Below are 18,172 nucleotides of genomic sequence, written 5' to 3'. Positions count from 1 at the left end.
TGTTACAAGGAGGAGTTGGGTTTGTGTCTGTTCTTTATTAAATTTGTTTTTGCAGTGCTGTTTTTTTTTTGACTATGTTCGTTTTTTGCAGGGGCGGCGCCTTGCTTGGCATGGATCTTCGGGCATTCGTACGTCTACTGGGGGGCCTTGCGAGCGGATGTGCGGCGGAACGGTCGTCAATTGGGTTTTCCGATGGAGGATTTGCTGGTCAGGTGGATTGGTTTGAGGGGGCTCCTCTGGGGGCGTGTTTTGCCCGAAATCCATACCAATGTACTGTTAGATCGCCCGCCTGATATCTTAGTTCTTCATGCGGGTGGTAATGATTTGGGGGTTCGGCGGTCCCGTGATGTGATACGGGATATTAAGTTAGACGTTTTGCGTTTGATGTCAGATTTTCCGGAGTTGCTGGTGGTGTGGTCAGAGGTGGTGGCGAGGAGTAGTTGGCGGTTTGCCAGGTCGGTTGAGCGGCTCAATAAAGCGCGGGCCAAGTTGAATAAGGAGGTGGGACGCTTTGTTCGCAGACAGGGTGGTCTGGTGGTTCGACATCGGGAATTGGAGGCTGCATCGCCTCAATTCTTGAGATCCGATGGTGTGCATCTTAATGATATCGGGATTGATATGTGGGCGTTAGGTATTCAGGAGGGTCTGGAAACGGCCCTGAGGGTGTGGCGTGACGCCCACAGGTGAGGTGTCACCGGTGGTCTTCTTGTGGCTGATTGATATGGGATCCTGGGGGAGCAATACAATGGTTTTAAGAGATGCAGGACATGTTGGAGCCTGTATCTCATGTGGATGGTGATTGCCGAGGATGGGGCTCCTGTTTGGGCTGAAAGGCCTACAGGAGGAGATACATGGATACTTCAAGGATTTGGTGCCCTTGGGTCGGTGAGTGCGGCCAAGGGTAACCTTGAAGTACAAGGAGAGATGTTTAAGGAAGATACCGCTTGTTGGGTTGCCCTCCAGGATCCTTGTTACGGTACAGTGGCTCATAAGGTTGAAGGATGTGTTAAAATGCTTGTTGGTATTATTGTTATTATTATTATTGTGTGTGTATAATAAAGTTGGCCGTAATGGTCATTTTGCCAAAGCAAGAAGGTTTCTGTCTGGTTATTGGTAGGAAAAGGGGTTTGGTAAGGCTAGCCGGAGGAGAATTCTTCCATCCGAGTAAGTCAGAATAGCAACGGAGCGAGGCGCAGACATAGTGGAGTGCGTCTTGACTTGGGGGGAAGACCGCAGGCTAGGAGAGGGTTAATGGTTGGAAGTGTGTTGGGGGTTAGGTTCAGGTGAACGGGGAGGAGTAGCAATTTCCCGGGCTGTATATAGGTTATGGGTGGAGCTAGTGAGGCAGTTGCCAGTGTAAGCTAGAGTGTTTCCCGCCCTCCCGCCCTTGTTTGGGTAGAGAAGGGTATAATTAATGGAGGTGTGATGGTGGCTGATTGATATGGGATCCTGGGGGAGCAATACAATGGTTTTAAGAGATGCAGGACATGTTGGAGCCTGTATCTCATGTGGATGGTGATTGCCGAGGATGGGGCTCCTGTTTGGGCTGAAAGGCCTACAGGAGGAGATACATGGATACTTCAAGGATTTGGTGCCCTTGGGTCGGTGAGTGCGGCCAAGGGTAACCTTGAAGTACAAGGAGAGATGTTTAAGGAAGATACCGCTTGTTGGGTTGCCCTCCAGGATCCTTGTTACGGTACAGTGGCTCATAAGGTTGAAGGATGTGTTAAAATGCTTGTTGGTATTATTGTTATTATTATTATTGTGTGTGTATAATAAAGTTGGCCGTAATGGTCATTTTGCCAAAGCAAGAAGGTTTCTGTCTGGTTATTGGTAGGAAAAGGGGTTTGGTAAGGCTAGCCGGAGGAGAATTCTTCCATCCGAGTAAGTCAAACCAGAAGCATAATGCAGTACCAGATAAGTACACAAGATTTTCAAAATCTCATGTACACTGTGCAGAAATTTTCTACCTGGAAATTGAACGGTGGTATGGATTTTTAAATCCATACCAATTTTATTTATTTATTTATTTTTGTTATTTTCAGTCCAAATTTCACCCTTTGCAATGTAAAAGATGAGATCTGGGGCGACTTTGTGTCAAAATCCACAAGTAACACACATCGATTTTTGTGCAGAAATTCACAGGAAAATCTGCAAAACTATACTGCCGTGTGCATATACCCTAACAGTACAGGTATAGTCATGTGGAACATGCATTTCTGGTGCCATATGTGGTAGCTGTAAGATGTGCAAGATGTCTATGACCTGGAGGCCAGGGAAGGTTGTTGACCACTAAAGAGTTCAATGCAATGGGCTGGAGGCTGGAGTGAGTGACAAAGGGCCCCTAATACTAGAGGTGTAACAGCTAGCAATGCCTGGAAGAGGTAACCAGGATGCAGATGGTGAGCTGAACTAGGGGAGAGCTGACATTTTAGAAAGGTCAGCTCAGAAAGTCTAGCCATGGGAAGGGACAGCTAGCAGGGCTCTGTGCAGGCTGTTGCTGAAGCAACAATGACTGAGCTTGCTTTTTGGCTTGGGAGGGGTCAATTCTTGGGAGTTTTCTGGGGCTGTGAGATATGTCCATCTGAGGGCTCTGCACGTGACCATTGTCTGTTTTGCAGTCCACAAAACACAGATCCCGGCCATGTGCATTCCACATTTTGCAGAACAGAACAGCTGGCCCCTAATAAAACAGTCCTATCCTTGTCCGTAATATGGACAATAATAGGACATGTTCTATTTTTTGCCGAACAGCCATACGAACATACGGAAATGGAACGCACACAGAGTAAATTTCATTTTTTATGCAGACCCATTGATTTCAATGGATCCACATACAAGCTTCAAAAAAAATAAAAATGCCACGGAAACAGAAAAAAATACATTTGTGTGCATGAGCCCTGAAGTGGAGCAAACGTGGGTTGGGTGGTACTAGACTCAACCCTGGGAGTGTATGAGGATGTGTGAGAAGGATTGGTGACCAGGGCATAGCCTGAGATTGGTTGCCCTGAGGCCTGTGATGTGGGGGACAGAATAGGAGCTGTAAGAGAGGTCAGTTCAGGAAGGTCTCTCAGGTAAGGGGCAGGAAAGCACTAGTGACCCTCCACCTGTTCAAGTACAAAAAGTTTGCTGCAAAGTTAAATTGTTCTGGGGTCTTTGTTGACTTAATATTTATCTGCTCTAAGCTCTATAGTTTATAGCACTGTTCAAGTTCTAATCAAGACTAGCACTTCTCAGGCTTCTTGTTCACGTCCTCCAGTCAAAGATGCTGGCAGGCTGTTCAGGCAGTGAACAGCCTGCCAGATTTCACCGTTCACTTCCGGATCCCCAATAGCTATAGAGGGATCCAACAGTGTTCCGGCCAGTTATTCCATTTATGTTGGAACAGGCTATGGGAAAAGCCTGCAAGATGTCCAACCGGAACTGTGAACATAGCCTCCAACTGTGAGGCTGGGCTCACTGCTTGGAGAGATGTTAGTACCTGGTCTGTACCAGACTTTGAAGTGTTGATGAATGTTGGGCTGTACTTTGTGCTCCATTGTGGAGTGTTACGATTGGTAAGGTATTTTGTGCTGCAGTGTGGTATTGGTGCTCCCAGGGGGTATGTTACATTTAATTGTGATATATATTTGGTGCTACTGGGGAGTGTTTTGTTGTGTGCTGTGGCATTTGGTGATGCTTAGAAGGTGTCTTCTGCTGCACTGTGGTATATGAAGCTGCTAGTGGGTATTATGTGCACCGCATGATGGTATTTGGTAGGCGATGCTCAGGGTAAAATGGGTACTGCACGGTAGCGGGGATCAAGGGAGCTGGATGGTGTGTGCGGCAGCCTCTGTCCTCCTAAATGATCCGAGGCTGTGTCAGATAGGTTTCTATGAAGATCCTGCCTGTGATAGGGCTCCATAGGAACACTACTAAAAAGTATAAAAGAAAGAACATTTGTTAAAAAAAAATTGAAAAATATATAAAAATTTAAATTCCCAAAATAAAAAACAACAATTAAAAAAAATAAACATCATTGGCATCACTGCATGATAAAACGCCCGTGCTATCAAAATATTAAAATATTTATCCAATATGGTTTTTCCAGTATTAAAACACAATAAAAACTATATATGTGTGGTATCGTTGTAAACATACTTAGGGCCCTTTCACACTTGCGGCAGGACGGATCCGACATGCTGTTCACCATGTCGGATCCGTCCTTCCGCTATTTCGCCGTGCCGCCGCTCCGTCCCCATTGACTATAATGGGGGCGGAGCTCCGGCGCAGCACGGCGGTGCGCGGCGAAAGCCGCCGGACTAAAAAGTCGGACATAGCGGAAGGACGGATCCGACATGGTGAACAGCATGTCGGATCCGTCCTGCCGCAAGTGTGAAAGGGCCCTAACCCAGAGAATGAAAGTAACAGGTCAGTTTCACTGCATAGTAAAACAAAAACTCTAAAACTGTGGCAGAATTCCTACCACTACATTGTATGCAACCGTGACTGGTACCATTAGAAAGTACAACTTGTCCTGCAAAAAACAAGCCCTCCTATGAAAAAAAAAAGTTATGGCTTTGGGAAGGCTGGAAGTAAAAAAACGAAATGAAAAAATAGAAAATGTCACGGTTATTAAGGGGTTAATGCTTTCTAACTGCTTTTAAGAACAGCTCAGTCAAGATGGCCACCCCTATAATCATGTTCAGGAAATAGAATAAAAAAATCTACAATCAGAAAATAAAAACAGATTGGAAAAAAAGGAGACTTGTTGCTATTTGGTTTTAACTGGCAGATAAAAATTTTGATCACACGTTCCTTTAACACTGTGTATAGACAGGGGCTCTCATAATGGAATACCCCATTAATCATAGGTTTCAGTCATTGTATTTAGCCATTGCTGCAGTGATGGAACAGTATCTATTTTCTCATCTGGTTGCCAAGATACAGAAACGTCTCTTTCATTTAGCTTCACGGTAAAATGAACAATGTACTTGTGTGTAACCTTTTCCTGTTGCATTTTCTGGGAAAAGCTCGGACAAATATGATAAATACATGTGATTTCATGCTATCCACGCAGCTGAAGGGTTTCCACATGAAGGGTTTCATTCTTTTAGAACTAGTATCTCAGAACCTAAGAAGTGTGTGCTGTTACCGCAACTGAAAAAAAATCAGAAAAAAATGTTTTGTGGGAAAAGGTTCAGTAAAACTTGTGATTAATACATGTATGTCTGCTTTTCTGACTTTACTTGTACACGGGGCCATCATATCAGTGATTAATAGTAGGGATGATCGAATCGACTTCGTTTGAAACATCCGAAGTCGATTCGCATAAAACTTTGTTCCAATACTGTACAGAGCAGGAGCTCCGTACAGTATTAGAATGTATGTATTAACTTCATAAATTAATTTGTACTGTAAAAAAACATTTTGCGATCTTGGGTTCGGTTCAAAGTGGTAACTTCGGCTCATCGGAGCCAATACATTCTAATACTGTACGGAGCTCCTGCTTCATACAGTATTGAAACAAAATTTTATGCAAATCAACTTTGGATGTTTCATCAGAAGTTGATTCGCTTATCTCTAATTGATAGCATTCTGTGTGTGTTTGTGTATACAGGGAATGCTTATCAGTCACTGATAACACTTCCCCCATGTACAACTGAGCTCAGAAAGAGCAGAGATATAAAATGTATACACTACAAGTTATACTGAATCATTTCCCATAAAACTGTATATCAATCTGCTTAGCTCCTCCTGCTCTATTACATTCTGCCTGCTGCACTGCGTTTTCTAGTCACAGGTTCTCTTTAATCCCATGCTTTGCCATTACCTCAAAGAATAACTTGTTGTCACAACTAAGAGGAGCTTAGGTGCATGGTAGCACCGGACATGCCGGACAAGCTTTCTTGGTGCCAAGACGGGGCACTGAAAATTCCCAGCGTTCTCAGTCTATGAAGTTTAGAATGGACAGTCATTAATCTAACCCCCTTCCGCAACAATCCCTACCATTTGCATTTATTATACGTAGTCCCCATTTCCCTCTTCAGATGTGCAGCTCTTAACGGGCTGGCTGCGACTGGCGCTCCCTTCCTTTAGCACCATCTGTCACACAGTTATAGGCCACTTTCACATGGCACTATTTTCCATCAGTGTTTGTAAGCCAAAACTAGGAGTGGAATTTGGTTTTGGCTTATAAATCCTGCCATGCGAAAGTCTGTAAGTCTACTACTATGTGACAGGCGACCCTATCTTCGAGAAATTGCACACTATATCGCTAACCATTTTTTCTTCCCATTAGCCTAGGACTGGTTCTATGGGAACCACTGATTGGAAGAGAGCAACTACTAACAGTGATCTCCCTAATCACTTCCTGCATATATATATATACAGGGAGTGCAGAATTATTAGGCAAATGAGTATTTTGACCACATCATCCTCTTTATGCATGTTGTCTTTATCCAAGCTGTATAGGCTCGAAAGCCTACTACCAATTAAGCATATTAGGTGATGTGCATCTCTGTAATGAGAAGGGGTGTGGTCTAATGACATCAACACCCTATATCAGGTGTGCATAACTATTAGGCAACTTCCTTTCCTTTGGCAAAATGGGTCAAAAGAAGGACTTGACAGGCTCAGAAAAGTCAAAAATAGTGAGATATCTTGCAGAGGGATGCAGCACTCTTAAAATTGCAAAGCTTCTGAAGTGTGATCATCGAACAATCAAGCGTTTCATTCAAAATAGTCAACAGGGTCGCAAGAAGCGTGTGGAAAAACCAAGGCGCAAAATAACTGCCCATGAACTGAGAAAAGTCAAGCGTGCAGCTGCCAAGATGCCACTTGCCACCAGTTTGGCCATATTTCAGAGCTGCAACATCACTGGAGTGCCCAAAAGCACAAGGTGTGCAATACTCAGAGACATGGCCAAGGTAAGAAAGGCTGAAAGACGACCACCACTGAACAAGACACACAAGCTGAAACGTCAAGACTGGGCCAAGAAATATCTCAAGACTGATTTTTCTAAGGTTTTATGGACTGATGAAATGAGAGTGAGTCTTGATGGGCCAGATGGATGGGCCCGTGGCTGGATTGGTAAAGGGCAGAGAGCTCCAGTCCGACTCAGACGCCAGCAAGGTGGAGGTGGAGTACTGGTTTGGGCTGGTATCATCAAAGATGAGCTTGTGGGGCCTTTTCGGGTTGAGGATGGAGTCAAGCTCAACTCCCAGTCCTACTGCCAGTTTCTGGAAGACACCTTCTTCAAGCAGTGGTACAGGAAGAAGTCTGCATCCTTCAAGAAAAACATGATTTTCATGCAGGACAATGCTCCATCACACCGTCCAAGTACTCCACAGCGTGGCTGGCAAGAAAGGGTATAAAAGAAGAAAATCTAATGACATGGCCTCCTTGTTCACCTGATCTGAACCCCATTGAGAACCTGTGGTCCATCATCAAATGTGAGATTTACAAGGAGGGAAAACAGTACACCTCTCTGAACAGTGTCTGGGAGGCTGTGGTTGCTGCTGCACGCAATGTTGATGGTGAACAGATCAAAACACTGACAGAATCCATGGATGGCAGGCTTTTGAGTGTCCTTACAAAGATAGGTGGCTATATTGGTCACTGATTTGTTTTTGTTTTGTTTTTGAATGTCAGAAATGTATATTTGTGAATGTTGAGAAGTTATATTGGTTTCACTGGTAAAAATAAATAATTGAAATGGGTATATATTAGTTTTTTGTTAAGTTGCCTAATAATTATGCACAGTAATAGTCACCTGCACACACAGATATCCCCCTAAAATAGCTAAAACTAAAAACAAACTAAAAACTACTTCCAAAAATATTCAGCTTTGATATTAATCAGTTTTTTGTGTTCATTGAGAACATGGTTGTTGTTCAATAATAAAATTAATCCTCAAAAATACAACTTGCCTAATAATTCTGCACTCCCTGTATATATATTTTTTTTTTACAGGGACTGTGAAAGCAACTAATGGTACCCTCCATTTGGGGGCAGTGTTGTAACTGATTTTATCTATAGACATCATTTTCAAAGCAATATTTTCTTATGACAGTGGTGCTTTAAGGCCTGGTTCACATCTGTGGTGTGAACTCCAGCAGTCTGTTCCAAGTTTAGGCATGTATGACGACTTTTAGCCAGTCCAAAAAATAGTACATGCATCATTTTTTTATCTGGCCGAAAGCCGACATATATGCCAGAAAGCAGGTAGATCCCAGCCGGATCCTATTACAGTGAATGGGAATCCAGTGGTAGTATCCGGCTATGCAGATGTGGATGCAGTAATACAGTTACATTCGTGCGCTGGTATCAACTAAGCACATTCAGCTAGAATAATAATAAACTCACTCCGAAAAGCTAAATTACTGTAACACAGTTTTTAATGTTCATGTATAATGCATGTAATATTCATTTTAGTTTTCTTTTTGTATTCAAAGGCAGGAAAGGCTCACAGACTCAGTGGAGAGGAGCGAGATCAGCTCCTGCCTAACCTGAGGGCAGTTGGGTGGAATGAATTGGATGGCAGAGATGCAATTTGCAAAGAATTCCATTTCAAGGACTTCAACAGGGTAAGGTAACATCTGCACATACCAATTACTGGACATATACACATACTGTATATACATACACATAACTACAAAACATAAAAGTGATATAAAGAGCATCTGTCACATGATCAGCCTTATTAAACCAGACATACTGACTGGTAGGGTTGATCATGGTGAATTAGGCTTACAGTATATTAGACGCACAGATGAAGCAGGCAATTGTCAGGAGGGAAGCGTTCCTTCCCGATAATCGCCTGCTTGTCAGCGATCTCCTCCACAGTATGGGGAGGAGCAATCACTCATGCCATTGCTAGTCCCCATACTAAATCACTGTTTTACAGCAGCAAATCTGCTGCCGGCAAATGATGATGTTTGAACCTGCTGAAAGACTGCAATTGCCCGAAGAGCGAGCATTCATTGGGTAATCAGCGGCAGTATTACACTGCCAGATCATCACTAACGTAGATTATGTGATCAGACCACAGAGGGGTTGATCTAGCCCCTCGGATCACCGCCTCACCTCACCCTCATAGCCTGGACATGAAATCCCTCGATCAGCAAATCTATACGCCTTTTCTTCTGGGAGGAGACTGAAGTTATCTGAGCTAGAACAGTGCCGATCTCAGAGCGGGGAGAGCTGCCTGAGATCAGCTGCATATGTGGCTGTATTTATTTTTCAATAGGGGTTAATCATGGTAATAGAGGCACAGATTCAAAAGTTCTACCTGTCCCATCAGGAGTATGCAAAGAGGTATCGCCCAAGGAAGAGAACTATCTTGCCAGCACCACCTCTTGGAAGTGGCTCAAAATCCGACTTTCCAGCAAGCCTTGGTATTTAACAAAGGAACCTCAAGGCTTGGTGGAAAGTCAGATTTTAACTCATAGGGAGCCACTTCCAAATGATGGCACTGGCCAGATGGTTCTATCTGGGAGATACTGTACCTTTGCATACTCATTTTCCATGGAGTGTTGACAATAATGCTCCATACCATGGAGTACTTCCAGTAAGTCTCCAAACAGGACTGGTCCGTTTAAGGAGATTCAGCAGCCTGCCTAAGCCATCAGGATGCTGAAATACATCATTATAAAAATAAGCATGACAAAGACTAATCTGTACTATTTTCTTTTTAAGCATAATGATATATCATTGCTATACATCTGTTTGTAGGCTTTTGGATTCATGACCAGAGTTGCATTACAAGCTGAAAAGTTAGATCACCACCCTGAATGGTTTAATGTCTACAATAAGGTAATGAAAATGATAATAAAATGTATAAAATGTTTTGGGGTATGGTCTTGTATGAACACCATTTTTCAGACAAAGGATTGTGACACTATAAGGCTGTGTTTAAAGAGCATATATCACCATGGGTCAACCATATTAAACAAGGCATACCACCTGGTAAGGGTTAACATGATGAACAAAACGAGCCCTAGCTCTCTGCAATCTGTATTACTGTTGCAGGGAAATTCTTAATTTTTGTTATATGCAAATGAGGTGTAAAGAGCACCAAAGGGCTGGCCTAGCCCATCAAAGCACCACCTTAACTCTCCCTTTCCCTTTTGCCACTCCCTCTCCCAGTGAGACAAACAGGGCCAGGCATCCCTTCTGCTCTGATGCCTGGCCCCGAAATCTTGCACAGGTGAGATTGTCCCAATTCTGATCTCTTAACCCCTTAAGGACACGGCCATATTTCACCTTAAGGACCAGGCCATTTTTTGCAAATCTGACCAGTGTCACTTTATGCGTGAATAACTTTAAAAAGCTTTTACTTATCCAGGCCATTCTGAGATAGTTTTTTCGTCACATATTGTACTTCATGACACCGGTAAAATGGAGTAAAAAAAAAATCTTTTTTATTTATAAAAAAAATGCCAAAGTAACCAAAAATTTGGAAAAATTAGCAAATTTCAAAATTTAAATTTCTCTACTTTTATAATAGTAATACCTCCAAAAAAAGTTATTATTTTACATTCCCATATGTCTACTTTATGTTTGGATCATTTTGGGAATGCCATTTTATTTTTTGTGGACGTTACAAGGCTTAGAAGTTTAGAAGCAAATCTTGACATTTTTCAGAAAATTTCTAAAACCCACTTTTTCAGGACCAGTTCAGGTCTGAAGTCACTTTGTGAGGCTTACATAATAGAAACCACCCAAAAATGACCCCATTTTACAAACTACACCCCTCAAGGTATTCAAAACTGATTTTGCAAACTTTGTTAACCCTTTAGGTGTTCCTCAAGAATTAATGGAAAATAGAGATAAAATTTAAAAATTTCACTTTTTTGGCAGATTTTTCATTTGAATCCATGTTTTCCAGTTACAAAGCAAGGGTTAACAGCCAAACAAAACTCAATATTTATGGCCCTGATTCTGTAGTTTACAGAAACACCCCATATGTTGTCGTAAACTGCTGTACGGGCACACGGCAGGGCGCAGAAATAAAGGAATGCCATACGGTCTTTGGAAGGCAGATTTTGCTGGACTGTTTTTTTGACACCATGTCCCATTTGAAGCCCCCCTGATGCACCCCTAGAGTAGAAACTCCCAAAAAGTGACCCCATTTAGGAAACTACGGTATAAAGTGGCAGTTTTGTTGGTACTATTTTAGGGTACATATGATTTTTGGTTGCTCTATATTACACTTTTTGTGAGGCAAGGTAACAAGAAATAGCTGTTTTGGCACTGTTTTTATTTTTTGTTATTTACAACATTCATCTGACAGGTTAGATCATGTGGTATTTTTATATAGCAGGTTGTCAGGGACGCAGCAATACCAAATTTTGTTATTTGTTACAGTTTTTTAAGCATAAAAAAAAAAAGATTCTTTAGTGTCTCCACATTCTGAAAGCCATAGTTTTATTTATTTTTTGGGAGACTGTCTTGTGTAGGGGCTCATTTTTTGGGGGATGAGATGACGGTTTGATTGGCACTATTTTGGGGTGCGTATGACTTTTTGATCGCTTGCTATTTGACTTTTTGTGATGTAAGGTGACAAAAAATGGCTTTCTTACACTGTTTATATGTTTTTTTTACCGTATTCACCTAAGAGGTTAGATGCAGTGATACCTAATGTGTCAACTTTATTTATTTATGTAAGTTTTTCACTGTTCACTTTTGGGGGTCTGATCCCCTCTGCAATACATTACAATACATTTGTATTGTAATGCATTGCCTCTTCGTGTACTACAGTGAGTAGTACACAAACAGGTTGCCTAGGAGACCCAGCCTGAGGCTGGATCTCCTCGGCTCCCGTAGAAGGCAGTTCCCAATGCCGTGCAAGGCATTGGGCAGCCTCTGCACGGCATCAGGCTGCCTTCTTCGACATTTAGTTCCCACCACAGCAGCGTGGTGTGATGAAGTTACCGGGCTACTTAATTAAGTTTCATTTTTGTTTATTAATATTAGTGGAACTGTATAAAAGCAGGGGAGGAATTTATTCTGTCTACATGTGCAAATGCAGTTCAACTTTTCCTACACTGCACTACAAATCACATTTATTAAGCAAATTATTATTAAAGAGATTGTCCACTTTCTGATTATAGTTAACTAATGTGTTTGTAAGATTACTATATGGCACTTACTAATACAGCCTTTGTTGATATTGAGCTACATCTCATAAGGTATGACCTCTTTTGTGGTGTCCACAGGGAGGTCCAGTCCATAAATTGGCTGCTGAAGGATGATCATGTGACCAAGCAAATCACCTCCATGTGATGTCATCTGCACTTGTTCTATTGGAAGTTTAGTATAGGTACAGTGTGTTTGCTTGGAGGAGGCTGAGCGATGTGTGACCCTCAATCAGCAACCATTTTATGGATGGGACCTCTGTGTGGACAGCAATAAAGACTTGGCAAACAAAGGAGCATGATATACGAAATATAGAAAAAGGGATAGAATTTCAACAAATGCTATATTAGTAAGTGCCATATAGCCATCTTACATACACATTTGTCAATAGTAGTGAGAAAGTGGCCAACCCCTTTAAAGCAAAGGACTAACTAATTTTAGTTATATCCAGGGTTCAACAGGTACTACAATTTTCATAATAAAATAAAGTTGTGGGTTATACCCATTATTGAAGGGGTTTTCTGGAAGTACAATATTGATGAGCTGTCCTCAGGATAGGACATAAATATCTGACAATCCGACACCTCCACCAATCAGTTGTTCAAAGCAACGCAGCCTCCTTACAGCCCATCAAGCACAGCACCAAACATTGTATAGCGTTTATTTGATATTGCAGCCCAGGCCATACACCTGAATGGGACTGAGCTGTATTTATGGCATGTGACTGATGAAGGTGGCATCACTGGCCAAGGGAGAGGCTGCAGCTCTCATCAGAGCTGCTGTCCGTGTGGGTGTTGGACCCTTTCCAATCTTCTATTGATAGCCTACCTTGAGGACAGGTCATTAATATTGTACTCCCAGAACCTCTTTAAACAAATACAGCTTGAAAATTGCCACCAAGAAGAAATGACTATTGTAATCTAATTGTAGTTCTGTGTTTTTAAGGTTCATATCACCCTGAGCACTCATGAATGTGGAGGTCTTTCCGAGAGGGATATTAACCTGGCCAGTTTTATTGAGCAAGTTGCAGCCACTCTGTCTTAACAAGAGGTGGCAGCACTGCCATGCAACTAGATGTCCAAAGGAGGAAAAAGTCAAGGACTTGACGTGTTCCTGATGTGAATATGGAAATATCCATTCATTACTTGTGTCTTTTTCAAGTATAAAAAAGTAGCATTTCTTAAGATGTACTGCTAACAATTGAAACATTGCAACTATGATAAAAGCACTAAGTAAAACCTTATTCACACATCAGTGATTTCCATCAATGATTGTGAGCCAAAACCAGGACTGGACGCTTTACAGAGATAAGGTATAAGGGAAAGATCTGCACCAGCTTTGTGTTTAGACCCACACCAGGTTCTAGCTCACAATCACTGATGGAAATCACTGTCTGAACACTTACTGTGTGAATAAGGCCTAATTCTGTATGCTATCAAACTGACAAACTCTTCTTTATGTATAGAAACTTAGGGGGTCACCGCAAGTGGTTATTAAGACAGGTGTTTTAGATACTAGTTTTTTTAACCCCTTGCGGTGGATCCGCCAAAGTTATGTAGAGGCGCCGGCCTCTACATAACTTTGGCGTATCCACTGCCGGACTAAATGTAAGCCAGCTTCCTTGCTGTCTTACATTTAGACCATTTTCTCTGCCATATCTGATAGTAAATGACCCCTTTAGTTTCCATCATCTCATGTCCTAGAAGAAAACAAATGTTTACTAGTGGTTCTCTATGTATAACAGTATTACTAGACATTTTAGAGTGACTGCATATTATGTACTATTGCAATGTGTAAAACAATTTAATACATTTATTATTTTTTGCTATGTGTAAATGATTGAGCATTAGTGAATTACTAATGTTTCTTCAATTTAAATTTTCAGTGTTTTAAAGACCTTTTTCCAATTTTATTTCCAATCTTTTCAATGGCATATCACGGATTCTCCCTACATAGTAAGAACAAGGAAATGAAGATTTGCTATATTTTTCTCATTGGATAAAGTTACACTATATAAAGTATGATTCTCACTTATTAATTGGTATTGGTTTTAAAGGGAGTTTGCCACCTTGTTATTGCTTTTCAAGCTAAGCTAATATCAGGTGGTGCTAGCATAGCATATCATATAAATCAAACTGGTATTCAGTTGCTTCAACTAGCAGAAAATGTAGTTTGAACACATGCACAACATTCACTCCTCAACATTTAAATAGCAACATCAAGAAGAAAAAGTCATGGAAATACGGAAATCACAAAATTGATAGACATGGTAATGATATGCAAATGCTAAAAAAATGGAAATAAAATATTCAGATTTATTTAGTATCCAGTATGAGCACCACATGCAGAAATACACATACTTGCACACCTTGCCATGCCATCAATGAGGTTATTAATGGTTGTCAAATGTTCTGCCGCGCTGAATGCACTTTTACACACAAATCTTCAAGATATGATGCTGGCAGCTCCCTTTGTATCTGCTGATCAATGACGTCCCAGATGTGTTTGATGGGAGACAAGTCCATAGACTTTGCAGGCCATGGTAGCATGTTTAGGCCATGCAGGCTGCTCACAGTAACACAACCAACATGAGGCCTGGCATTGTCCTGTTGAAAAACAGCTCGTAGGACACCTGGGAGAAATGGCTGTATCACTGATTTCACAAACAAATCAATGTAACGTTGAGCTGTTAATCTACGTGAAACAAAGACTAGAGGGGCCCTTCTACCGTACATTATGCCACGCCACATCATAATGCTGGTAGTAGGACCAGTGTGAAGTTCTCTTTTGAAGGCCTCATGGTGTTGCCCACATGGTCTCCAGTAGTGATGTCCGGTTCATGAACGAATCGTTCTTTTGAATCGATTCAGTTCACTGAACCGGAGGAGTCGATTCACCTGACTGAGCTGATCCGTGTGAAGCCGCTCAGTCTGAGTCAGTGAGGCGTCACATAGCACACAATAGCAGAGACGCCGTCGCTGGCAGTAGGGAGGGACTCGGGAGGAGCGTAATCTGATCCTAGAGTGGAAGCTGCTTCTGCCAGCCCCTCCCCTCCCCACCCACCAACCAATCAGAGCTGAGGCAATGCAAGCACTAGCAGCTCTGAGTCACACAGGTCACACAAGTACATGGAGTCTAAGAATCAAATGAGTCTCAGGTTAAAAGAATCTAAAGATCCGATTAGTTAGAGACTCATTCGATTCTTTGAGTTAAAAGAACCGTGAGTCACTAGAACAGTTTACACTGAGGCTGATGCTTTTGTTGCAGCAGTGATAAGGTTAAGGGGCAGTCAGCAGAGAGATAAGAGAAGGTTCATGACACAGAGTTTAGATTACAGGTTGAATTAACCCTTTAGGATCAAATCACCCTGTCGGATCCGTCCTGCCGTTATTTCGCCGGACCGGCGCTCCGTCCCCATTGACTATAAGCACGGCAGTGCATGGCGAAAGGCCGCCGGACTAAAAGTACTGCATGTCCAACTTTTTAGTCCGGCGGCCTCTCACCGCGAACTGCCGTGCTGCGCCAGAGCTCCACCCCCGTCCCCATTATAGTCAATGGGGTCCAGGGACGGAGCGGCGGCAGGACGGATCCAACAGGGTGACAATCTCTCTTCAGGTTTATTAGAAAATCGTGCACAAAATGCACACTAGTTATTTTCCTGAGTGATGACTGTGGGGACTATTTTATTATCAGCCAGTGTTACTGTAATACTGTTATCAACTTAGCACATACAGTTTTCCCTGTGCGTGCATTCACTTCACTTGGTTGTACTACTGTCAGACTGCTGTCACTGTGGGTAACAATGCATTGCATGCACAACAGACAACAATGCACACCACACAGCTCCTGAGTCCTCCTGTCCGCTTCCCTTGAATCCCTTCACTTCTTGACTCACTCAGTCAGAGCTCAGACAATGTACCAAGAGCCGATTCAGCGAGTCAGCAAGTGAATCGAAGAGCATCCGCTCATGCGCACCACCTAGAGTCTTCGGTTCACTTGCGTCTCAGCTCAGCAGTCAGTAGACTCAGCGAGTGAACCGAAGATCCGATTCATGAAAGATTGATGAGCTGATTCAAATGAACCGATTCATCTGAAAGATTCGAACTTTCCATCTCTAGTCTCCAGACCAATCTCTGGCTATCATGGCCACGAAGAGAAAGTGGAACTTATTGCTGAAGATAAATGACCTCCATTCCAGCTTCCATTGTCATCTTGTTGTGCACCACGATAGCCTTTGAGAGGCGTGGGGTCAATGGAACACCTGTAGCTGGATATCTGGCTTGTAGCCCAATGTTGTGCAAACACCTTCTAATGGTTTGTGTAAACACTGTTTGCTAACTTAACTTTGGGATGTGATGTCTAGGTTCACTTGCAGTACAGAATAGATCACTACACGCAATCAGATCATCTGTTCCATGCAGAGGTTTATCTTTGTGTGCCTCTTACTGTCATTCCAGTTTGTAGTTGTTCTCCCAATCACCAGGACACAATGTTAAACAGTGCTGACATCTTGGTCTAGACATGTAATAATCTGCTCGAGTGATAAACTAAGGTCTCTAGGTTCAAGAATTTTGTCCCTTTCAATCTGCAATAATTGATATGTCGACAAATAGGAGACATCGGATAGTCGTCTCACAGGGCTTCATGTGGATAAAAAAACTTTTCTTTCAATTTGGCTTTTATGCCCCTCCCGCATGCCCCAGATTAAAGCTAAGTGCTTGAAAATTTAATCATTTCCAGATCTTAGGGACACCTGCTACTTCTTCGATTTGCATCACCTTATGGCTTGTCCTTCCTGGCATTTCAATATCAATGTTGAGGACTGTAGTTGTTCAGAAGACCCCTTTTGCTTTGGTGCACCGTGGTTTCTTCCTTCCGCTGACTAAGCCCCTCCTTAGAAAAAAGGAGATGATGGTGGTACTGCAACAAGAAGTTTCAAAGATCTTTTGTGTAAGGACTATTTGTTTTGTTTCTAGATAATTTATACTTTTTGGACGTTACATACGACTTGTGCACCCTCCTCATATGTCCTAAGGCTGATATACACTATATGGAACAAAGTATTGGGACAGCCCTCTAAGTCACTGAGTTTTGGTGTTTCATTCAGTCCCATTGCACCAGGTGTATCAAACCAAGCACCTAGCCATGCAGCCTACCTTTACAAACATCTGTGAAGGAATTCAAGCATGGTAGTGTAATAGGATAGCACTGTTACAACAAATCAGTTCATGAAGTTTCTTCCCTTCTAGTTATTTCACGATCAGCTCTGTAAGTGGCATTATTGTCGTAAAAAAATTGCAAGCCAAGTAAAGTTTACATGGGTGAGATTTCCACGCGGGTGCAATGTGGGAGGTGAACGCATTGCACCCGCACTGAATCTGGACCCATTCATTTCTATGGGGCTGTGCACATAAGCTGTGATTTTCATGCATCTTTTATGTGTTGCGTGAAAATCGCAGCATGCTCTATATTGAGCGTTTATCACGCCACGCAGGCCCCATAGAAGTGAATGGGGCTGAGTGAAAATCGCAAGCATCCGCAAGCAAGTGCGGATGCGGTGCGATTTTCACGCACGGTTGCTAGGAGACGATCGGGATGGAGACCCGATCATTATTATTTTCCCTTATAACATGGTTATAAGGGAAAATAATAGCATTCTTAATACAGAATGCATAGTACAATAGCGCTGGAGGGGTTAAAAAAAAAAATAATAATTTAACTCACCTTAATCCACTTGCTCGCGCAGACGGCATCTCTTCTGTCTTCTTCTTTGCTATGTACAGGAAAAGGACCTGTGGTGACGTCACTCCGGTCATCACATGGTCCATCACATGATCTTTTTAACATGGCGATGGATCATGTGATGGACCATGTGATGACCGGAGTGACGTCACCACAGGTCCTTTTCCTGTACACAGCAAAGAAGAAGACAGAAGAGATGCCGGCTGCGCGAGCAAGTGGATTAAGGTGAGTTAAAAAAAATGTATTTATTTTTTAACCCCTCCAGCGCTATTGTACTATGCATTCTGTATTAAGAATGCTATTATTTTCC

General features: G+C 42.3%; 1 protein-coding gene across 5 annotated transcripts in view; it reads left to right on the top strand.

Moving 5' to 3' along the window:
* LOC121004078 (pterin-4-alpha-carbinolamine dehydratase) overlaps positions 1–14,387 on the top strand; it is a 29,751-nt gene extending 15,364 nt beyond the window's left edge. Inside the window, exons 2-5 of one of the 5 annotated variants that reach the window (XM_040436161.1) lie at positions 2,400–2,402; positions 8,436–8,567; positions 9,715–9,795; positions 14,006–14,386. In XM_040436161.1, coding sequence (XP_040292095.1) covers positions 2,400–2,402; positions 8,436–8,567; positions 9,715–9,795; positions 14,006–14,122 — 333 coding nt within the window. In that variant the 3' untranslated portion in view covers positions 14,123–14,386. Of the gene's footprint in view, positions 1–2,399; positions 2,403–8,435; positions 8,573–9,714; positions 9,796–13,065; positions 13,944–14,005 lie in introns of those variants that run through there. The other 4 variants (XM_040436158.1, XM_040436160.1, XM_040436159.1 and 1 more) reach the window with 4 other exon arrangements.
* The last annotated feature ends 3,785 nt before the right edge of the window (positions 14,388–18,172 follow it).

This window comes from Bufo bufo, chromosome 6 (assembly GCF_905171765.1).
Source record: "Bufo bufo chromosome 6, aBufBuf1.1, whole genome shotgun sequence".
Taxonomy (NCBI): domain Eukaryota; kingdom Metazoa; phylum Chordata; class Amphibia; order Anura; family Bufonidae; genus Bufo; species Bufo bufo.
This window is presented reverse-complemented; position numbering and strand designations above follow the sequence as displayed.